General features: G+C 46.1%; 2 protein-coding genes across 2 annotated transcripts; one reads left to right on the forward strand and one right to left on the reverse strand.

Moving 5' to 3' along the window:
• Positions 1-6,548: 6,548 nt before the first annotated feature.
• On the reverse strand, positions 6,549-11,277 carry SNRPG (small nuclear ribonucleoprotein polypeptide G). Its single transcript, XM_075346155.1, has 4 exons — positions 11,155-11,277; positions 8,560-8,582; positions 8,304-8,428; positions 6,549-6,741 (listed from the first exon to the last, which is right to left on the reverse strand). Exons 1-4 carry the CDS (start codon positions 11,184-11,186, stop codon positions 6,691-6,693), a joined length of 231 nt encoding a protein of 76 aa, XP_075202270.1. The 5' UTR covers positions 11,187-11,277; the 3' UTR covers positions 6,549-6,690.
• A 271-nt stretch (positions 11,278-11,548) lies between these two features.
• Positions 11,549-21,845, forward strand: FAM136A (family with sequence similarity 136 member A). The gene is made up of 3 exons (XM_075346153.1): positions 11,549-11,697; positions 19,070-19,210; positions 21,295-21,845. Exons 1-3 carry the CDS (start codon positions 11,611-11,613, stop codon positions 21,490-21,492), a joined length of 426 nt encoding a protein of 141 aa, XP_075202268.1. The 5' UTR covers positions 11,549-11,610; the 3' UTR covers positions 21,493-21,845.
• Positions 21,846-24,037: the final 2,192 nt, after the last annotated feature.

The following is a 24,037-nucleotide window of genomic DNA, read 5'->3' on the forward strand; positions in this document are numbered from 1 at the left end:
TGTCCCCACCTCCCTGAGATACAGCAACAAATCGTCCGCATAGAGGGAAACCTTATGCTCCAGACCGCCTATCTCAAACCCCTTTACGCCAGCGGATGCACGAAGCATATCCGCCAATGGTTCAATTGCCGCTGCAAATAGTAATGGAGAGAGAGGACAGCCCTGTCTCGTGCCCCTGGCCAAATTAAAAGACGAGGAGGTACAACGATTAACTCGAATCCTGGCCCTCGGAGAGGCATATAACAATTTGACCCAGCCAATAAATCTGGCGCCAAGACCCAATTTCTCCAAAACTACCCATAGGAAATTCCATTCAATACTGTCAAAGGCTTTGGCTGCATCTAATGACAGGACTGCTCTCTCCTTGTTTCTCCCCTCAGAACTTAGCTGTATTCCCAGGAATAAACGTCGCAAATTAATGGAGGTAGATTTATTGGGGATGAATCCAGTCTGATCCTCGTGGATCACTGACGTGATCACCCGGGACAATCTGTTAGCTAGAATTTTAGCGATTAATTTAATATCTAATGTAAGCAGCGAGATTGGGCGATAGGAGTCAGGCGCGGTCGGATCTTTCCCGGGTTTTAAAATCCGAACAATAATAGCCTCCCTCATGGATGCAGGGAGGGATCCCTTCTCCTCAGCATCTCTGAACACATCCAAGAGTCTTGGCAGCAGCAGATGGGTATATAATTTGTAGAATTCACCCGGGAGTCCGTCCGCACCTGGGGCCTTTTCATTTTGGATTTGACCGAGCGCCTCCTCCAGGTCTATATCTCTATTCAGGGATTCTCTCTCACTATCTGACAGACTGGGGAGAGTGAACTCCTCCACAAAGTCCCGCAGTTCCTCATCCCCATAATGCGATTTAGAGGAGTATAATTGGGTGTAATACTGTTGCATGACCTCCACAATCCTCCCGCTGTCCCTCACCTCCTCTCCAGTGTCAAGCTTCAATTTGGTGATATAGGTCAATCCCTCCTGCGCCCTAGCAATTGTAGCCAAGAGATGTCCCACACTCTCCCCCTCCGTAAAGTACCGCTGCTTAAGGAAAAAGCGCTTGTTAGTGGCCAAAGAAGTCATATGGTCTCTCAGAGCTCTCTGCGCCCTCTCTAAGTCCCGCTTGGCATCATCTGTAGGGTTAGATATAAGACGTCGTTCTGCATCACCTAAAGTGTCCGTCAGATACTTAGTGCGCTCCCTTGTTTTCGCCTTTCGGGTGCAAATTTCCCTAATATATGTCCCACGAACATACGCCTTCATTGCGTCCCACACTATATGTTTAGATGCAGTACCGTCATTTGTCACAAAATATTCCCGTATAGTGTCAGTCAGAGTGCCCCCTATCAGTTGTATCCAAAAAGGGTTGAGCCGCCACGGTATCCCCGCCAGCCGGTCTGGGTCCCCAAGCCTTAGACGGACCTGTAGTGGGGAGTGGTCAGACACCCCCCTGGCCAGGTACGTGACTGAAGCTACACAAGGCAGCAGCTGAGCATTTCCAATGGCCAGGTCAATCCGGGACAGTGAATGATGAGAACTAGAATAGCATGAGTACTGCCGGACCTGCGGGTTTCTAATACGCCAAATATCTACATATCCCACCTCCTCCATCAGTCTGGCAAGGGATGTAGCTGCCGCCCCCACTGAGATATTCCCTGTATGTAACTTATCCCAATACGGGTGCAAGTAATTATTATAGTCTCCTACTAATAGGGTGGGGACCTCAGGGAGGGAAGCAACAAAATTGAGGATACGTTTCAATGGTTCCCCTGTGTATGGCGGCGGAATATAAATTGCAACTAGAACACAGCGCACATTATGAAGGACACAGTAAAGACATACAAATCTACCCTCCTGATCCACAGAAGATTTAAGACACTCAAACGGCACTGTCCTGTGTACCAGGACACTCACCCCCCTGGAATGTGTGGTATATACAGAGTGGTACTCATGGGCTATCCATTTTTTGTGAAGCAAGTGGAGCCGCTCCTTCACCAAGTGCGTTTCTGATAAGAATATTATGTCTGGCTTAAGCTTCTGTAGAAACAGAAAAACTGCACATCTTTTAGTGGCTTCACCCAATCCTCGCACATTCCAGGCCACTATATTAACCTCCTTCGCCATAAGGGTGAGTGCACATATGCAACAGCAGGGGGCAGCAAGCGGGGACCTCCGGACCCATCTGCAGCAGTTCCCATAGATGAGCATAGACCAAACAGGTGCATAAAACGAAAAGGTCAAACAACATAAAAACATACACAGTAAACCAGGACATTCCTCTCAAACAGAGGGAAGTGGGGCTAAACATAACCCTAAGAGCACATAACGGTTTAAATTCCTGAACAGTCATCAACTGCATAGTAACCTATCTGGGTGGCTCCTGCCAACCGTCCATAAGTGTTCCAGCCGGGAAACATAGCAAGTTCACATCAGCAAGTCCAACAGCAAGGAATCCGCAATAATCCTCAGCGGGGATTTCTGCGCAGTCCTTTTTCATTGGTATCGAGCCATGCGGCTGCATCCTTTGGAGTGTCAAAAAACTTTGTCCCACCATCCGCCACCACTCGCAGCCTGGTAGGGTATAACATTGAGTAAGAGATCTGCAGCTGCCTCAGGCGTTTTTTGACATCAATAAATTGCGCTCTCCTCTGCTGGATTTCAGTAGAAAAATCCGGGTACAGTGAGACCTTATGGCCGTCAATAGCCAGATCCTTAATCTCCCGGGCTCTGCGGAGCGCAGTGTCCCTGAAGTGCAGTAGCTTGAGGAGGATAGGACGAGGGGGTGCCCCTGATGGTGGGGGTCTAGTGGGGACCCTATGTGCCCGCTCAATAGCGAAGAAAGGAGAAAACAGATCCATGCCCAAAGTCTTGGGGAGCCACATTTCAAAAAAAGCTACTGGATTATTGCCTTCTGCCTTTTCTGGGACCCCAACCAGACGGAGATTGCTTCTGCGGGATCTGTTTTCTAGATCGTCCACCTTAGCACTAAGCAATGAGATATTGTGGATTGCTCTGCCAAGGTCCCGAGTCAGAGGGGGAAGCTTATCCTCTGTGGCACTGACCCGGTCTTCCAGGGCCCACACCCGTACATTGACCCCCTGCAACTCGTGCCTGATAGATGAAATGTCCATTTTAATTCCTCCCATCTGTATGTTCAAAGTGGCTAGCATATTGTTGCAGGTGTTTACTGCTGCAAGCACATCACTGAGGGTGGGCTCTGCTCTCCCAGGATCTGTGTTTTCATCTGCAGCTCTAAGGTTGTCCCCCTGCTCCACATTACTGGCAGCAGCCAACATACTCACAGCTCCCTGCTGCTCTGCCTCCCCCAACAGTTCTTGTCCTGGGATCTGCAGCTCCTCCACGCTGAGGTCAGACTGCTTAACAGCTTCAGGTATCTCAGGCTGATCTCGTGCAAACTTGCTGAGGCGAGCTATTGCATCAGACGCCCTGCCCCCACATGAAGCTCCAGCGTCCATTAGTGTGGCCTGTGTCCCGCGCTTCTTATCAGCCCGAGTTCTGGTCATATCACTCAGGTCTTTGAAGCCCCCTCAGTCTAGGAGAGGTCACCACTCCAGGAAAGCAGTAAAACAAACTTTAACCCCAGCTGGACAGGATTATACAGGAGTTTTTTGCAGGAGCTCTCTCTGCACAGGTCTTCCTCACATGCTGCTCAGGCCACGCCCCCTTTTTGGCCCCTTCTAAAGCATAAAGTTGCTTTTACTGCTAAAAAGTAACAAAATTTAAGTGAACATTCCCAGAAAACCTAAAAGCACTCCATGGGGCACTGGAGTACATGTGCACATATATTATAACTTTTTAAAAAGTCACAATTAATCAGCCAAAAACATCTGGACAACCCCAAACCCCCGGCGATGATGAACATAAAAAAACAAAACGGCATAAGATATAAAATGGGCTTTGAAAAAGCTGCAAATAAAGAAAAATTTGGAGCAGCACACAAACAGGATAAACCACCCAAAACTAGACAAAAAGGGGCAAACTGAATAATGAATTGAGCAAAGTTTCCATCCGGGCATCCAGTGTTAGTCAGCACACTGTTATCCTGTGCTGGACTTCGGCTAGGTTTCCTATGTCTCGGTTTCACTGTCCATGTACAAACCACAATTTTAGGACCGGCCACGGGGCTCCTGCCCCAAACTCAAGAGTCTCTTTTATGCCAATAAAGCGGTTGAGTTCAGTTCAGGAGGCCTCAGGATGTTACGGCCCATACAGACCCCGAATGCAGCATCAGCCCTCAGATGATGTTTGTGAAAAAAAAAAAAAATATTCCAAAAATTCCATCAGGGTTTCAGTTGCACCCAGGACTTATGTTCTAGTATGCAAGAAGGAAAAAATAAAATTCCAAAGCGCCTACCCATTATTTAAAATGCATAAATCAGATGACGTTCATGTGTGGATTGTGGTGTTCACAGACTTGTAAATTTGCGTGGGTGAGTTTTTTTTTTTTATTTTTTTTATATCCAAAACAAAAAGTTCCTTCCCTCCTTTTGTGGACACCTGGTTAACTATAAAACCTGGCCATGTAAGCCGCCTCACAGGCTGTAATGGGTATTTGTTCTGTGAAAATCACAAATGGAAAACATGTCTGAATGAGGCCTTAACCTAACGAAAGCTGGGTCAGAATATCCATGTAAATCCGATGCTGGCCACAGCAGTCTCTCCAGCAGTATTAGCTGGTATCTAGGGGGGGGTATGGGCAGAATTGTTTTTTTTCGCTTCAGGGGAGCAAAACCTTTAACTATAATGATGTATGCAGTCATAGTGTGCTCTGTCATACAGAATGTATAGCCATCTATACCTAGACTACATCCGCCACCAATAGGAGTATATGGTCAAATGTGATGTACAACAGAGCACACTGACTCAGTCTGCATGACTGCAGTCCAGGGGGTGGGGAACCTCCGGCCCGCCATGACCTTTTCTGCGGCCCCCGGGCAGATTCCCAGGGGTGGTAGTGCTCCAGCCACGGTCTTACCGATTGCTGGCCCTTTAAAAACCCACATGCGCAGTTTATGCGCACCAATGAGCTCTCTCGCTGGCAGGTGCCAGCATGCTCAGGACTTTGTGGGCAGGTTTAGCGCTCTACGCTTCAGTCCCGCAGCAGTTTTACTGCTTCCAGCATTGTGTGCCCGCTTTCCAGCGCTGTATGCCGTCCACTTTCCAGCACTGTGTGCCCACTCTCCACCCCTTCTCTGGTGCAGCGTGCTCCCTCCAGTGCTGTGTGCAGCCCCAGTGATGTGTATCACCCCCAATGTGTTCCCTCCTATGCGGTGTACCACCCCCAGTGCTGTGTACCCCTTAGCACTTGCAGAGCACAGACAGCACTATCTCCTCCTGATTTCTGTGCCCCCCTAGTGATGCCAGAGACTGCCCGTGTCCCCCCCTAGTGATGCGTGTGCCCCCCCCCCCCGTGATGTCTATTCTCTGTGCCGCCCTGCAATTCTTATGCCTTCCAGTGACCTAGTAATGTCTGTTCCCCAGCCCCTCCTGTCATGTATACATCACATTGGAGATGCTAGGGGCATATACATCACACACTGGTGCATATAAATCCCTTTGGAGTTGCTGTGGGCACATACATCACACGAGGAGCTGTGGACATGTATTTCCCCAGCCCTTTCTGTGAGGTATGTGCCCCCAGTGTCTCCTGTGATATATATACAGCAGTCCCAGCGTCTCCTATGTGATGTATATACCAACAGCCCCTTCAGTCATCTGTGTCTCCTGTGATTTATATACAGCAGTCCCTGCATCTGTTATGTGATGTATATCGTCTACCAATCTCATTATCACAAAGAGTTGAATGCGCTCCAGACCGAGAGTAATCTGGAAAAGCAGTAGTGAGGTGAGAAGCAACATGAACAATATCACTGAACATTACAGCCGCACCAAAGAGAAGCAGCTCTGGCCACCACAGTAGGGGGTGAGTTAATTAAATTGTTTCACCAAATATAGCCGGTTCATTTTCACATTGATAATTGTGTGGCCCCTGAAGGATGGCAGAAATTTCCAAATGGCCCGCGGCAGTAAAAAGGTTCCCCACCCCTGCTGTAGTCAATGGTCCCATCTGCGTATATGCCCAAATACCATTTTGTGGGGGATTGGACACAAGCCTGGATGAAGCCACTAAATGTATGGTGAAACGTGATGTGAACCGTGCCGAACTAAAGATGCTGTGGTGTGAGGAGGGGGGCGGGGAATAAATGTTAGGTGACACTATGAAAAAATATAGAACACACACACACACACACAGTGGTCCTATGGTGATTCTTTAGCTGTTGTGAACTGATAAGTTCAGTCCTGAAGGCTGCAGACTGCACACCTGCCTAGTCCGAAGTGTTAGAACTTACAGAACACAGACATAGTTGTACCCGGAAGACATGTAAAAAATGGCCACCTGGTCGAATGATCAGAGGGCACCAGGATAATAAACCTAGATGTGTATAGTGAGCACAATTGCCTAGGCGAACAGAAGTTGGTGCTCAAAACTGCAGATTAAGGGAAAGAAAAGAAAAGAATCGCAGCACTCATCATTAACTGAAAAGTTTTAATACAAAAACAGTGGGAGTTACACATAAACGTAAAGAGTCTTCCATAAACATCACACATTCAGGAATCCGGCGTCTGGTCACGTATTCAAGGGTCGGGGTCTTCTTTTTCTACACAGTATTATACTCGTTCCAAAGCTTCCAACATAATGATGCTGTTCCCCCTTATAACCTGAAAAGGCAAAAATGCAAACCACATCACAAGTGAGAACTAGTGCATTATATTAGGTACACAGCTTCTTTAAAGGGGTTGTCTATTACTTGGTCAACCCCTTCTCATTCCCCACGTTTGGCCCTGTTAACATAAAAAAAGCCTATAATGGTGCTGTTCCAGCGGTGCCGGTGCTCACGTTCCAAGGGTTCACATGTGGTTGTGACATCACATGAGCTCCACGCCCATTCATCGCTGACTTTTTTTTTTACTCACATTCGGTTGTATAATGAACACGAGGTGAGCAGCAGCCACAGATCTCACTTCCTCTTGATCATTTATACGTGGCAGGAAGAGCAGCCGCTATGATTGGGTGCGGAGCTCGTGTGCCGTCACCACCTCTCATGTGAAACAGCACTGGTAGGGGAAGAAGAGTATAGGCTTTTTTATTGTAATGGAGCCAAGCATGGGGAATGAGAAGGGGTTGTTCTAGTAGCAAATGAGCCCTTTAAAGGATCCTCCCGAATTCCAAATATGTGACACCAATCAGGACAGATCTGAACTTCACTGCTGATTGCCATATGGAGAATTGGCTGTTACCATATTAAGGCTGCTTTCACACATCCGGTCTTTGCAGTGCGGCTCAATCAGGCTAAAAAACCTATGCAACGGATGCGGCGAAAAAAACGGATCCGTTGCACAAGTTTTTCCATGCGGCCTGTCCGTTTGACGGATGCGGCTTGATACTGAGCATGCGCAGTGCAAAAAAAAACGCATCCGGCCGAGGTTTTTGCCGCAGGATGCCGCATCCGGCGTCCATAAGCTTGCATTGTAAAATCGCGCTGCATCGCACCAGATCCGTTTTTTTCACCACACAAAAAATACATGCCAGGCAACGTTCCATCCAGCCGCCGCATTGGCTAAATATACCGCATCCGGCAAAAAACGGACGCAACGCAAGGCCATGCGGCACAATACGGCGCTAATGCAAGTCTATGCAGAAAAAAAATGCAACCGGCGGCAAAAAAACCCCAAAAAAACGGTTGCGTTTTTTCTGCAAAGCGCCGTATTGTGCCGCTCAGCAAAAAACTGATGTGTGAAAGTAGCCTAATAAGTGATGGCATGTCATTAAAATAGTTGGAAAACCAACAGATCCCAAAATGGAGGTGCCTTCAGAAGTCCTGCAGCACAACTGTGATCTCTACCATTCAACGTGCAGGATAAGGGAGCGCAGACTGAGGCAAGTAGGTGCGCTTGTACAGGAGTTGTCGGCATGGCGGGTTGTAGTAACTGGTATCGCGGATGTGCAGGAAAATAAATGAATCAGTGAAGGAACTAAATGTTTTGTGAACCATTTGGAAGATAGGTTGGGATCCAACTAAATTAATGATCACCTATAGGCTGTTGGGGGGGGCATTTAGAATAAATCACATACTACAGAGGTATTTTATATACAATGTGCAGCTATGGACGAATTAGGCCTCATTGTATTTTCCTGTGTCTCCTATGGAGGTTTTTGGGGGCAGCGATCACACCTGTAGAGTTCTCCTCCTCTCGGAGGTCTGAGGAGCCGTCACACTTACCACCATGCCAATGTTGTTTTGGTGCCCAGATCCGGACACCTCCGTGCACTCATCTACCACCAAGTTCATGAATGGGTCAAACCCTCTCAGAATGCCTTGAACATGTCTGCCGCCATTCAGCTTCACTGTAAGAGGAGAGAATAATAAAGGGCGAGTGAAATCAATAGGTGGGACTTTCCCTAGTGCAAAAATATAAAAAGTAGATGCCACGGGAACACAGACGACACGGGGGGGGGGGGGCACGGATGACACTTACGTGACAGCTTCTTGTCCATAAACCTAAAAAAGAAACTCCAGAGTTAGTAGATTTAAATACAATTTACTGACAAATAATGAATATAAGGGAACATGTCGCTGGGATTTTCATTAATGAAAGAATGGAGCACTGGTCCCTTTCATCTTTCAAGAACTCTGCAAAATCCAGTTACTGCCGGCAAATGCCTTCTTTTTGCACAGGTTGTGCTAATCCCCCCACTCATATTTTGGATTAACACAATGTTATCAGCCATATCCACAAAATAAAGAGCAGTATTTACAGTATTTAGCACACAGACAGTGAAATGGGAAATCCTGAAAGCCATAGAAACCAATCACTCTGTATGAAAATAAAACCTGATCAAATTTTACTTATTCTCTTACGGCTGAACGGCCAGAGACTTTATCATAGGGACAATGAGAACCCATCATATACGCAAATTCTATTTATCCACAGATAAGATTAATCTTCAGGTAAATTGCATTAATATCTCACCTGTCTCCTTAATGAAAGGGCAGTTACTGGGAGAAATTAAACTTCTATCCTCCCTGCAGCCACTCTCTTTGCATCCAGCCACAGAGGTGCAGGGGCTGCTACAGTCACTGCTGTAATTTCTCTCCCAACACATGGTCTGACAGCCTGCAGAGTGAGTATATTATTTATATACAGTGTGTCCACCCATATCCTGTCCACCGCCATTAACTTGAGAATGGCGGCAGCTATAGGAATAGAAGTGGTGTCTAGGTATAGTAAAGTAGCCATGCGTTACGCAATGAAACCACCTATAGCGCCACCTGGTGGAAAACAGGAGTTAGCATTTTTATCTCGAAAACAGAACGAGAGAGAAAAAAAAAAGTGAATTACTAAGTTGTAGGGCATCATCAATTCAATACGAATCGACACCTTGCATACAGAAATGCTATATGAAACCCATGACCCCCCCAAAACATTGAATGCTGGTCACGGATACCGTATTTTTCGGACCATAAGACGCACTTTTTCCCCCCAAATGTTGGGGGAAAGTTGGGGGTGCGTCTTATGGTCTGACTATAGGGCTGCGGCTGGGAACGAGGGTGCTGCGGTGGAGCGGGTCATCGGGGGCATGAGCAGGCAGCAGCAGCGCCTGCCGTGACCACGTGGGCCCGCTCATTACATATGCACGCCCATCCTCCCGCCCATCTCTCAGCGCAGAAGCCGGCAGCACGAATTGTGAGTTTTACACATTCTAATCATAGCATTTCTGTATGCAAGGTGTCGATTCATATTGAATTGATGATGCCCTACAACTTTGTAATTCACTTTTTTTCCTCTCGTTCCGTTTGAGATAAAAATGCTAACGCTGTTTTCCACCAGGTGGCGCTATAGGTGGTTTCATTGCATAGTGCATGGCTACTTTACTATACCTAGACACCACTTCTATGCCTATAGCTGCCACCGTTCTCAAGTTAATGGCGGTGGACAGGATATGGGTGGACACACTGTATATATATTACATAGTGTCAGGGAGATTCCAGCTGTTCACTGTATAATGCCTGCACCATCCCCTGCATTGCCCCAATGACTGGACAAAAGCAGCTGCAGGCAGGATATATTCTTATTTTCTCCCTGTAGCCTCTGCTCCAGTAATGCAGACAGGATTTTAGATATTTAGTTGAAGATCAACCAGATATCTGCAGGTAATCAGCTTTTCTTTACATGACAGTAAGTCAATGAGGGGAGGAAGGGGGCAGGGAAAAATGGAATCCAGCACCAAAAATTATTATATATAAAAATCAAAAATTGAGACATAAGTTAAAAATATGAAAACCGTAAAAGAGGGGAAAGGGGGATCATAATATCCTTACGCGTTTCGGACAGGAAGTTAAAAGCGTCCTTATTCATAGGTTTACCAATGAATAAGGACATGTTTTTAACCTCCTGTCCGAAACGCGTAAGGATATTATGATCCCCCTTTCCCCCCTTTTGCGGTTTTCATATTTTTAAAATATATGTCTCAATAAATTTTTGACTTTTATATAAAATATTTTTTGGTGCTGGATTCCATTTTTCCCTGCCCCCTTCCTCCCCTCATTGACTGTTGGTTCCAGACTGGGCTATGGTGGAGGATCCGTGCACCGCAAATTTTTCCGGGGACCATACACCCTGGAAAGCTGAAAATACTTTTTCCTGCTTTCTTTACATGACAGGATCCTTTGAATCGGATTTATCTCTATACACATTAATGGTATAGTCACTAAATATAAATCCATTGTGAGTCAGGTGGATGGAAACACAGAGGCCATCATTCTCCTGAGGCCTCAGCTTCTCCCTCCTCCAGCTTCCATGTTGCTGTGGGCATCACACATACAAGCTCAGAAACACTCACAGTGCTATTAGCCAATCAGAAGCCAGTTGTCATTCTTTAAACATATGTTTCGGAATGAAAGCTGCCATCTGACTGGGCGCTTTGTGCAGCTCCTCTAGATCTCCACCAATCCTGACACCCCTCTGTCACTGTCCAGCACGTGCCGTCCTCGGCCTGCAGACTACCGGGAACATAAGCAGTAACTGTACGGCGGTCCCCGCTCCTCTCCCGGCATTCCCCGGGCCTCTTACTTCTTCAGCTCGGGCGGGTGCGCTTTGCTCATTTTCCCTCCTCGTGTGGCGCCGGCTCGTATCACACAACGACTCCTGCCGCCAGGAAACCCGCAACGTTTTACAGAAGGCGCACACTACTGACGAAAGGGGAAGCGGAAGAGGCGGTGACGACTGCGAGCGTCAGACATTTTTGTTTTGGGCGACGCTGCCCGATTACTAAAAGAGAGGAAAGGGAATGCAGGCGCCAGTGCAGGCGCAGACTTATTGTTATAACGCGGTACGTGGCAATGCTGGTGCGCGCCGTCATTTTAGCTGCGCAGGATTTTCCATGGTGCTCTCGCTCCTTTTTGTGCCAGAAACAAACATGGCGGGTAGTGATGTTGAGGCGTCCTAGGATACAGGAAGTGACGTATAAGGGCGGAAGTTCGGTCTCATGCCCTTGGAGCCCATGCTGCCCCCTTCTACTACATAGACATGGCTGAGGAGTATCAGAGCCGGCTGCAGAATGCGGTGGACGCCATGGTGAAGGGCCTGGAGAGGGAGAACATCCGGGGGATGCAGGTGGGAGACGTGTCCGCGCCTATATGAGGGACAATGGGCCCGGTACTATTAACCCTTCCACGACATAGCAGATTTGCATTACTGTACCCAATACTAATATGATTTGTGATCCTACATCATGTCATGTGACCGCTGCAGCCAGCCAATCGCAGGCTTGTTTGGCCATCACTTTCAGAGCTGGTGCAGATCTCTGTAGCGGCCAGCGCTGGATCCTCGGGGGTGATGGGAGCACGGGCGGTTTCCAATTTGCTACCTTGAAATGATCCTTGCCAAATTAAAAAATAAAGTAAAATGTTTTTAGTGGTTTGAGAAGAATAAAGAGATGATGGTGATGATTTGGCCTCTAAATTTCCAAGATGTCAGATTTTATAGCGTCTTAGGCCCCTTCACACATCAGTTTTTTGCCATCAGTCACAATCTGTCTAATTTTGAAAAAACGGATCCGTCATCTGATGCCGCTGGATCTGTTTGATTTTTTTTTCTCATCAACTTGTATCAGCGACGGATGTCCTCACGTTTCATCTGCCGTTCAACAAATCTGTCGTAAATTGATGGTCCGGCCGACGGAGACGACTGCCAACGTAACGTTTTTTGTGAACTTCGAAAAAACGGACAGAGAAGGATCCGTTGCCGTCCGTCGTTTGGTAGAATGGAAGCCTATGGGCGCAGGATCCGTCGTCATCCGTCAAATGATTGAATCCAGCGATGGATTCCGTTTTTTTTAACTGAGCATGCTCCAATTTATTATTTAGACCCAAGCTAGTCGGATCTGTCAAAAAATGGATCCGTCACATCAGTTTAGCCAAAATCTATGACAGATCTCACGATCCGTCAAGAAAACGGATTGTGACTGATGGCGAAAAACTGATGTGTGAAAGGCGCCTTAGTGGGATCTGCTGGAAAAACAAGAACTTCTTTTACATGAAAGATGTAAAGGATCTTATGGAGTCCGTGGAGCAACAGCTCTAGAGGTGCATTATTGGCATGAGGAGGAAGAACACAAAATTTGGATTATGCTGCAACCATAGACTTCCTTTGAAGGCACTGCAGTGCACTAGTCTGGCCACTGGGTGGCAGACCTGTACAGATAATGTACTCTACTCACAAGGAGATAATCTTTATCATAAACACAATCTCGTGGTCCCCGAGTGCATCTTAATCAATAATCCATATAAATCACTCCAGTGACCATTTCAAAACATATAATTAATCTTTATTAACATGATTAAAAAACACGTACACAGAAGACAATGCAATACATAATTAAAAATAAAAGGGGTGTAAAAAGGAGGGTCTGTCAAAATAATCACCAATCAAGATCATAATATGAGGCCATACAGTTCCATGAGGTACACCATTGATCCCTAAGGTGATTACGTTCAGTTAGGCTTATTAAGGGTTAATATATGATGGTTTACATGGGGCTTTAAAGAAAAAGCCTCAAACACAATAAATAGGAGGATCACATGAAGAGGTGCATTTGATACAAAATACCCGTAAATGCAATATAATATCATAAATGCATCAATACAAGAACAAGGGCTAATATTCACCAATTTGTCAGGGTATAATACCACTCGTCAGTGTTAGCATATGAAACCATATAATTCTATAAGGCACACCATTGATCCTCCAGTATATTTATATATGAGGTAACTTTATTCAGCTGAACCCATCAGGGGTTAATATGGTGGTTTTCATAGAGCTTAGGATAGAAAGGCATTAATCAAAATATGGCATCCAGGATACTCATATGGAGAGATACATTTAGTTTCCACACTATTAAATGCATTGCATATTCCATCAGTGTATCAATCCATGTCAAACTAACATTCACCAATTTGTTTAGAGTATATTACCTGGTACAGACAGACCCCCTCACACCACTCCCTGATGGGTTCAGCTGAATAAAGTTACCTCATATATAAATATACTGGAGGATCAATGGTGTGCCTTATAGAATTATATGGTTTCATATGCTAACACTGACGAGTGGTATTATACCCTGACAAATTGGTGAATATTAGCCCTTGTTCTTGTATTGCTGCATTTATGATATTATATTGCATTTACGGGTATTTTGTATCAAATGCACCTCTTCATGTGATCCTCCTATTTATTGTGTTTGAGGCTTTTTCTTTAAAGCCCCATGTAAACCATCATATATTAACCCTTAATAAGCCTAACTGAACGTAATCACCTTAGGGATCAATGGTGTACCTCATGGAACTGTATGGCCTCATATTATGATCTTGATTGGTGATTATTTTGACAGACCCTCCTTTTTACACCCCTTTTATTTTTAATTATGTATTGAATTGTCTTCTGTGTACGTGTTTTTTAATCATGTTAATAAAGATTAATTATATGTTTTGAAATGGTCACTGGAGTGATTTATATGGATTACTGTACAGATAATGACCTACAGTATTATAGTCAGTGGTCTCCACAGTTCTAATAAGGCTATGTGCGCACGTTGTGTATTTGCATGCAGTTACGCTGCGATCTGCACCTCAGTGTAACTGCATGCATCCTGCGTCCCAAGCATAATCTATGAAGATTGTGCAGGAGACATGCGCACGTGGCGTATTAGAGCGCAGAGCTTTGGCTGCTGCCCGAAGCGCACGTTCTAAGAAGTGACATGTCACTTCTTTCCTGCGCTCTGCATGCAGCCCCCGCTCTGTCTATGGGAGGGGCTGCAGTCAGAGCGCATGAAATCGGCTTTTTTTTAATTACGGACTCTTTCTGCAGCGATTTGAAGCGCATGTGTGCTGTTCAAATCGCTGCAGAAATTTACGTGTGCACATAGCCTAACGCCCAAATGTTCAGATTTTATTTTATTGTGAGACCCCCTGACCCTATTGCTCTTATTTTAGCAGCTCCATGATAACAAATACTGTTGAGGAACTTTGCAAAAATGACTGCCACTGCTGGGGAAGGCAAAGCTTTTTGTTTTTACTCATTTTGGGATTGTGTTACTGTCTGTAAGGATGGCTGTATTTCACATCTTTGTCTGTTTGACTCATTTTCCCTGTACCTGTCCCCACAATGTCTCTCCATTGCCCTGGTGGTGTGTGGCTGGCTGGTGTTATGTCACTCCGTTCGGCCCTCCGCGGGGTGCTGGGCCCTCCGCGGGGTGCTGGGCCCTCCACTGCGCGCTGGGCCCTCCGCTGGGCCCTCCGCTGCGCGCTGGGCCCTCCGCTGCGCGCTGGGCCCTCCGCTGCGCGCTGGGCCCTCCGCTGCGCGCTGGGCCCTCCGCTGCGTGCTGGGCCCTCTTCACAGAAGCAATCAATGAAAAGACAGTTTGTGTAAATGTTCTTGCATATGGCGGAGTTGCGCAGAGCATTAGAAGGGCTTTTATCATAAGGAAATGTCAGGATCAGGTGACGAGGCCGGGGCCACACTAATGTCCTGATGATGACGGCTGCCTATGATGGACTGCAGGGAACTCTGCTCTTTGCCTAAAAGTAAAGAACGTCCTGTCCCTTATTATTGACCCTCTGGTTAATGTTTACAGAGATGCTTCATGTATTCACTGCCTGCAATCGGCTATTTTCTACTGTAATATCATTGTTAACCCCTTACTGACTATGCACTGATAGTTTTCGGGAAAACCCTAGCTGCAGTTTTATTCTAAAGGGAATCTGTGAGGCGATTCAGGCTGCTCAGACCGCGGGCAGCATCAATCAGAGCCTTGATGCATGATGGCAGACAGGAACATTATGCTTTGAAATGCTCCTGTGTTTCAGAGAAATATACTAGCAATCCAGCCAAGGAGCACAGCCAGAAACCAGACTAGTCCGACTCTGGCCCGGCCCGGCACAGCAGCGCTGTGATCAGCTGGCCGGCGCAGAGTCAGACTAGTCTGGTTTCCAGCTGTGTGCATTGGTCGGATTGTCAAAAGTATATTTTCTCTGGAACAGCATAATATTCCTATCTGCCATCGCGCTACCCCCAGTTTGGGCATCACAAATCTTCTGCATGGATCACTTGAAGACCTTGTGCACACGTTGAGTATTTGGTGAGTTTTTTACCTCAGTATTTGTGGCCAAAACCAGGAGTGGAACAATCAGAGGAGAAGTATAATAGACATATGGGCACCACTGCTGTATTTATCACCCACTCTTGGTTTTAGCCACAAATCCTGAGGTACAAAACTCACTAAATACTCAACGTAGGAACGAGGCCTAGGAAAAAAAAACCCCCTGTGCTTTCCTCCTCCTTCCTAGGTCCAGCGCTGAGCTTCTGCTCCTCCCGGTGTCTGTTATTGTCTGCAGCGCTGACTCTACATTGATGTGCTGCAGACAATGATTGAGCTGAGCGTCTCATGGCTTCAACTCGGCCAGTCACTGAGCTCCATGATTGCCTCAGCGAACGTGTTGTCATCACTGCAGACAATAACGGACACCGGAAGCAGCGGTGGAGAATGGGTGCTGGACCCAGAAGGGGTGAGTAAAGCCAAAGGACAGAAGATTTCAGAAACTAAAAACTTTTTTAACCTGTTCCTGACCACCAAGATAAATGAATGGCGGCACTTGTTTTGTCTTCGTGCAGTGCCGACGTTTGTTTACGGTCAGGCTGGGATCGGGACCCCCTGAGTCCTGCAAGCACAAGGATTATGGTGCAGATTGCTAGTTCTGACCGGCATCATCATCAAGACCTGATTGGTTGAGGTCTGGATGATGTTATCCTTGTGGTTGAGGTCTGGATGATGTTGTCCTTGTGGTTGAGGTCTGGATGATATTATCCTTGTGCTATCTTCCATACGCAGCTATCAATAGCGATCGCGCCATATAGACGTTTGTGTGTGGGAGTGTGCAACTTCTACCCCTTTGGCACCCCCACGACATGATCCCGGGTGAGCCGAGGGTTGTTATGGCAGCCGAAGGTCAAATAACCTCCAGGTCAGTCATGTACGGTGGCCTTTTAGACCCAGCCGGCAGCAGTGTCTAACAGGCGTTCAGTCAGTGCAGCACTGACAGGTTTAATGCATTGCCATGCTGGTGCATTGCAATACATTATACCAGCAATTAGAGTAATAAAAATTAAAGTTCCATAGAGGGACTAAGTAAAAAAAAATATCACAAAATAGAGAACAAAAAAAAGAAAATAATATACCGAAAAATAAATATATTTATGTAAAAAAACAAAAATGAATAAAAAAAGGGACATATTTGATATCTCCATATCCGGAGTTAGGGTATGTGCGCACGTTGCTTTTTACCTGCTTTTTACCTGCTTTTTTGCTGCTTTTTCTTCTGCGCTGTTTAATGCCAAAATGGATGTGTTCTTCTATTCAAGCAAAGTCTATGGGAATTTGGGTTTCTTGTTCACACTATGTTGTTCAAAATGCTGCCTTTTTGTGGCAGAACTTTGGTCAAAAACTCAGCTTTTCAAAGAAGCAACATGTCAATTGTTTTTGCCATTTGGGTTTTGCACTGCAAAGCTGAGTTTTTGACCAAAGTTCTGCCACAAAAAGGCAGCATTTTGAACAACATAGTGTGAACAAGAAACCCAAATTCCCATAGACTTTGCTTGAATAGAAGAACACATCCATTTTGGCATTAAACAGCGCAGAAGAAAAAGCAGCAAAAAAGCAGGTAAAAAGCAGGTAAAAAGCAACGTGCGCACATACCCTTACCCAATCTATAAAGCTGTAACGCTATTAAACTTCAGTGAACGCTGTAAACAAAAAAAAAAAAAAGGGCGAAAATTCTTTTTTACATAATACTGCTGAAAATAAGAGGAATAAAATGCAATCAAAAAGTCGAATGTAAATAGGAATGGTATCGCTGTAATCATATCAACTTGAAGAATAAAGATGTCAAAAAATATTGTGTGACCAAAAATGATACAAATAAAAACTTCAACTCCATACCGCAAAAAACAAGCACTCACATGACTGTCAACAGAAAAAAAAATTACAGCTCTCAAAATAAGGTGATGCAAAAACATTTCTAAAGTGGTTTTGGTGTGTGATTGTACCCAAACTTAAGATAAATCTGGTATTTTGGGAATTGCACCGATCCATAGAATCATGCTGTCTAATCACATGGTGAACGACGTAAAAAATAAAACAAATTCTTGACCTGCTGTTGTTTAATTCACTCTTTTCATAGATCTCAGTAAGGCTCGGCTCACATTTATCCTGCGCTCTGCGCTGTGCACTTACACCGGGGATTACGTCTTTGAACTGCATGATTCAGACAACCCCCGACAGAAGATTCCCTATAATGTGGCAGGGTGGGGTCACTGTGAACTTTCTCTGGCCGATGATCCATCAATGTAAGCGCAGTCGGTCACAGCTTCTTGTACTTCTGAAAAGATGGACACTGCTGTACAGAGGTCAGATGAGCATTTTTCCGGAAGACTCCAAGTTCGCCATTGACTTCTGCTATACTTGGGTACCTGAGTCGTGCTAATCTGAGCATGCAACTGCTGGTTACAACAGCTAAGCATCTGAGCATGGGAGTGCTGGCTCATCACTAGTCATTACGTCAGATTTCTTATCTTCTTGACTACCAGTACTTATACCAGGAACAAAAGAGAAAAAAAAAAAGATACGGTCATAGCAGGCACAGCCCCTAATGAGTGTGTGTGTTATTTATATTTATATATATATATATATATATATATATATATATATATATATATATATATATATATATATATATATATATATATATATATATATATAATTACACACACACTTTTGAATTCTAAGAAAAAATTTGGGAGCAAAACGAGGGGTGCATCTTATAATCCGAATGTAGCTTACTGGGGGAGGTGGAGAGGGGTCACATGACATGTTGCGGGCCGTGCGGCAGGAGCCGCTTCTGAAAATTTAAGCGGTGCGGCCTAGAAATAATGGCGCCTGGAGTCGGCGCGTGTGCAGATGGAGCTGTCGACTCAAGATCTCATCTACACAATCGCTGCCTCCGGCCCATTGATCTCCTTCAGCAGACTTAAGAAAAATTGCACCCGGAGGTGGCGCGTGCGCAGATGAGATCTCCGCTTGTCATTGAGCAGAGAGCGCCATCTGTTCACATGACCCCTCTGGGTGCCACGTCTTTGAAGCCCGCAGCTGCTCCATCTGGGTTACCTGCCGCACCGCCCACAGCATCTCCCTACTCCAGCACTGCTCCGCTGCTGCCTCCTCTGGTAAAACCGGACCGGATTATAAGACAGACCCATATCCTCCTCCTCCCCCCCCCCCCCCCGGTCCCTTTTTTTTCCCTCTAAATTTGGGGTGCGTCTTATATGATGGAAAGTATGATATGTATAATATGTCTGTGTCTGTGTAAGGATACCCTGCACCTGAATGTTATGTGTTCAGGAACATGACTATACTCCTCTGTGGTCCTTCTTGCAGGGGAAGATGTTCCGGTGCAGCGCTCAGTGCTGTGACAATGAGAAGGCCTCCATGCAGCAGGTGCACAACTGCATCGAGCGCTGCCATGCTCCCCTTGCACAGGCGCAGAGTCTGGTCACCAATGAGCTGGAGAGATTTCAGGTAAGTCTTGTAGCAGTAATGTCTATATTCCAGCAGAGGGCAGCAAAGCTCCATTGATCGCGGTCACCAGGACTCCTAAGACTTCATTCAGATGTCGGTGATTCTTCTCGTAAGCAAAAAAAAAAAAAATTGATATGAGTTTCATCAGTTTTTTTCCAGTGTCATCAGAATTTGGTCAGTATGTCAGATTCTACCAAGTTCCATCAGTTTTTCTCAGATGAAAGAAAAATTGATGTAGGATTTTCAAGCTTCTTCTATCAGTCTGTGAAAATCAAACCTCACGTGGATGACATCTAAGTGCTGTGTGATTGCTTCCCGCTGAGCCATAGAATTGCATTGGCGAGTTTGATCTGACACTCCGGTCTATATCGGACAAGTCTCTGGATATTGTACTGAACTCGCACTTGGAACTACCCCATAGACTTTCAAAGGGGCAAGTTCTGTGTGTGAAAAAGGCAGATGGGAAATACTGACCTCTTAATAAGCCATAATGCTGTGAACGGAAATCCTCAATTCCTTACCCAGAGTTTTATATATCCCAGTAAGGAGACTTTCTGATAAGATCGAGCTTACTAATACAAGGGGGTTTAAAGGGTTAAGTTTTGTAGTGAATTGGTATCATCTGAGTATAATTGACCGGGTGATCTAAGCTCACCCCCAAAGCCCCTGTCACAAGTACAGCTTATGACCACTGCAGACAATCAGTGGTCTCAGCAGTCTTGTCATGTAGTTCAGCATGACAGCTCAGCCCAATGATTGGCTCTTTGTGTCATGTCCTGTTGTCAAACAAATATACAACTGCACTCTGAGATGCTAAGGTGCAACATTGAATATAGGAATTTGGACATGCATTATTGCTATGGAAATCCATTTAAAAATTGAGACATCGCTTAAAAAAGGCAGTTTTATGCGAGCCCAGCAGCCAGTGTCAAGGTGTATCTCTTATTCTGGGTTCCTATCTAAATGCTTTTACCCTTAGGGCAGTTTTATGTGAGCCTAAAGGGGGCTTTACACGCAACGATATTGCTAACGAGATGTCGTTGGGGACACGGAATTCGTGACGCACATCGGGCCTCGTTAGCAACGTCGTTGCGTGTGAAACGTACGAGCGACTGCTAACGATCAAAAATACTCACTTAATCATTGATCATTGACACGTCATTCTAATCCTAAATATCGTTGCTGTTGCAGGACGCAGGTTGTATGTCGTTCCTGAGTCAGCACACATCGCTACGTGTGACACCCCGGGAACGAGTAACAACACCGTACCTGCATCCTCGGGCAACGAGGTGGGCGGGACTTTCATGCGGCTGCTCTCCGCCCCTCCACTTTAATTGGACGGCTGCCGTGTGACGTCGCTGTGACGCCGCACGAACCGCCCCCTTAGAAAACAGGCAGTTCGCCGCCACAGCGACGTCACTAGGCAGGTAAGTATGTGTGACGGGTCCTAGCGATGTTGTGCGCCACAGGCAGCGATTTGCCCGTGACGCACAAACGACGGGGGCGGGTGCTTTCACCAGCGATATCGCTGCGTTTAAAGCAGCCTTAAGTGTCTCAATTTTTACAATTATTTACTTAGCTGTAATGTCCAAATTCCCTTATTCAATGTTTGCATACCTTAGCGTCTCAGAGTGCAGCTGTATATTTATTAGAGTATATTTCATAATCAGTTTGCACCCGTTCACAATTATCTTTTAGGAAGTATTGTCAGTTTTCTCATTTTAGATGTCCTGTAGTCAGACTAGAAAAAAAACAAAACGTAACCCCCTAAAATATTTTGGGAAACTTATTAAGGCCCCATCACCACTTTTCTGGCATCTAGACCTGCCAACTTTACTACACCTATATAAAGTTTGAGGTCTGTGTCTGACAGCTGGTGTTCGCTATGCACAGCGTAAAGTACTTGTCTTCTACTTGGACAACCCCTTCTCAATTGCTGTATTGCTCCGTATAAAATAACAGCCATTTTTCAGTTTCTGGTGAAAGCCCTTTGTATTCTGTCTTAGACTTTTATATTAAATGTCTATTCACATTGGAGGGTACAAAGTCTGATTAATGTGGGTACTGTGATTCCTCCCCCCTAGGACCGCCTGGGCCGCTGCACAATGCACTGCAATGACAAAGCAAAGGATTCACTTGATTATGGAGGTAAAGAATCACAAGCGAGGGCTCAGTTGGAGAGTTGTGTGATGAAGTGCGCGGAGGACCACATGAACCTCATCCCCAGCATGACCAAGAAGCTGAAGGATGCCCTGGCTGAAGCTGACCGGAAGACCTCCTAATGATGCATGTGAGAGATCGGGATTGAAGTTAACCCTTACCGGGGTCTGTAGCAGGACCTGCTCTCAGCGGTGACCCTGCGGATGATCTCAGATGAATGACGAGGACTAATACGGTCATTGGTTCAGGAGGATGTGCACAGTTCTGTTCATCAGTGATGTCTCACGAGTGGCCTCCATTTGCCATATCTCCAATTTTTTTGGAACATTTAAAACTGAGACCCTCAAATACAGTGACAATGAGCAATGGGCATGGCGGCTGTGGGAACTGACCTGCTGTCCTCATCATGTAGTAATAGTCCAGTGTCACACTCGGAGGTCCATCAAATGAAATGATCCAAAAATACCTCATCTCATATATTTTTTTGTTTTTCTTTCCTAGAAAGGGATTTCCAATTTTTTAAAATCATGTGCAGATAGTTTACATGCAATAAGATCTACAGTGTATCGGGAAGCCTCGGCAAACTGATCTACCATGTGGTCAGCAACGCTCATCTCCTGCTGGTGTCACTTTCCCTCTCCCCTTTAGGGCTCATTCGGACATCTGTGCACCTCGGTCCGATCTCTGACCGCACTGTACAGACTAGCCGTCTCTTTCCTGAGAGTTACAGCCTCAGATTAATAAATGAAAATGTCGTGCTGTTGGGAGAGCCGCGGCCAGTCTGTGCAGAGTGGTTCGAGATCGGATGGATGTGTATGGAGTTCTGAATGAGCCCTTAGGGGCCCTTTGCACACTACGACATCGCAAGCCGATGGTGTGATGCCGAGCGCGATAGTCCCCGCCCCTGTCGCAGCTGCAATCTATTGTGATAGCTGCCGTAGCGAATATTATCGCTACGGCAGCTTCACATGCACTCACCTGTCCTGCGACGTTGCTCTGACCGGCGACCCGCCTCCTTCCTAAGGGGGCGGGTCGTGCGGCGTCACAGCGACGTCACACAGCAGGCGGCCAATAGAAGCGGAGAGGCGGAGATGAGCGGGATGTAAACATCCCACCCACCTCTTTCCTTCCGCATTGCAGCCGGGATGCAGGTAGATGTTCCTCGCTCCTGCGATTTCATACACAGCGATGTGTGCTGCCGCAGGAACGAGGAACAACATCGGACCGTCGCTGCAGCCAAAATAATGAAAATGACCGACACTACACCGATCATACAATACCGATGCTTTTGCGCTCAGTAATCGTAGTTAAAACGATTTACACACTACGATGTCGAGAGCGACGCCGGATGTGCGTCACTTTCGATTTGACCCCACCGACATCGCACCTGCGATGTCGTAGTGTGCAAAGGGCCCCTTACTGTTGTTTGGGATGTCGTACACCATTTGCATCTTACCTGCACTTTCCCGGCTCTTCCCCCTTCCTCAGTCTCAGGAGAGATTGTATTTCATAGCAATGTAATGTCCTGTGAATAGGTGAACAGTCGAAAAGTTTCTTAGTAGCAGATCTTGTAAAGACGAAGTTATTACAGCCCCACCTTACAATTTGTAATTATGTCATAAACAGCTCAAAATATGGGGGGAAAAAAATAAGTTGTGTGAAAACACACAGGTTACCAGCCAGTAGTTGATATTTGTGGCACGCATCGGAAAAAATATTTCAATATGATATTGAAGAATATTTTATTTTCATATTCTGCAAAAGGAGTCAACCAAAATGCCAACGTTTCGGCTCACATTTGAGCCTTTTTCAAGGCATGTATATCAAGAGGCAGGTAAGTGCAAAAATAGGTGCTTGGCAGAATATGGGCTTAGGGTAGCAAATACCAGAGGATGGGATGAGGCAGGGGTAAGTCATAGGAGACCAGGGTGAATGGGTGATAGTGCCTGGAACGACAGCAGGCTGGGTGCAAATGGAACTGTGTCCGGAGAGCTGGCTGTCTGGTAGCAGACCTTGACAGCCAGCTCACCGGACACAGCCCACATTCTGCCGTTGTCATGTTGGTTGACTCCTTTTGCAGAATATGAAAATAATATATTCTTCAATATCATATTGAAATATTTTTTCCTATGCGTGCCAGAAATATCAGTATTATGTTATACATTTTTCTCTGAGCACCAACGTATTACATGGATGTAGCAGAGCTTCTCCCTTCATACCAGACAGTAGATGTCATGGGTCACAGATACACACATGGATAAAATTGTTGGTACCTTCTACTAGAGTAAGGGTGGCTTTACATGCTGCGATATCCAACCCAATATCGCTAGCATGAGACCCGCCCCCATCGTTTGTGCGCGACGGGCATATTGCTGCCCGTCGCGCACAAAATCGCGCACCCCCCCCGTCACACATACTTACCTGCCCTTTGACATCGCTGTGACCGGCGAACCGCCTCCTTGCTAAGGGGGTGGTCCGTTCGGCGTCACAGCGACGTCACAAATTGGCCGCCCAATGAAAGCGGAGGGGCGGAGATGAGCGGGACATAACATCCCGCCCACCTCCTTCCTTCTGCATTGTGGCTGGAGGCAGGTAAGGAGATGATCCTCATTCCTGCGGCGTCACACGTAGCGATGCGTGCTGCCGCAGGGACGAGGATCAACTTCA

The sequence above is a fragment of the Anomaloglossus baeobatrachus genome, chromosome 4 (assembly GCF_048569485.1).
Source record: "Anomaloglossus baeobatrachus isolate aAnoBae1 chromosome 4, aAnoBae1.hap1, whole genome shotgun sequence".
Classification (NCBI taxonomy): Eukaryota; Metazoa; Chordata; class Amphibia; order Anura; family Aromobatidae; genus Anomaloglossus; species Anomaloglossus baeobatrachus.

Bases quoted from the DNA above. Each gene is read 5' to 3' on its own strand.
- SNRPG (XM_075346155.1), bottom strand. From the start codon at position 11,186: ATGAGCAAAGCGCACCCGCCCGAGCTGAAGAA. The intron at 8,429-8,559 runs GTAAGTGTCATC...CTCCTCTTACAG, and splicing joins TATGGACAAGAAGCTGTCAC to TGAAGCTGAATGGCGGCAGA. The intron at 6,742-8,303 runs GTAAGTGTGACG...TTGCCTTTTCAG, and splicing joins AAAACAACATTGGCATGGTG to GTTATAAGGGGGAACAGCAT.
- FAM136A (XM_075346153.1), top strand. From the start codon at position 11,611: ATGGCTGAGGAGTATCAGAGCCGGCTGCAGAATGCGGTGGACGCCATG. The intron at 11,698-19,069 runs GTGGGAGACGTG...TCCTTCTTGCAG, and splicing joins AGAACATCCGGGGGATGCAG to GGGAAGATGTTCCGGTGCAG. The intron at 19,211-21,294 runs GTAAGTCTTGTA...CCTCCCCCCTAG, and splicing joins ATGAGCTGGAGAGATTTCAG to GACCGCCTGGGCCGCTGCAC.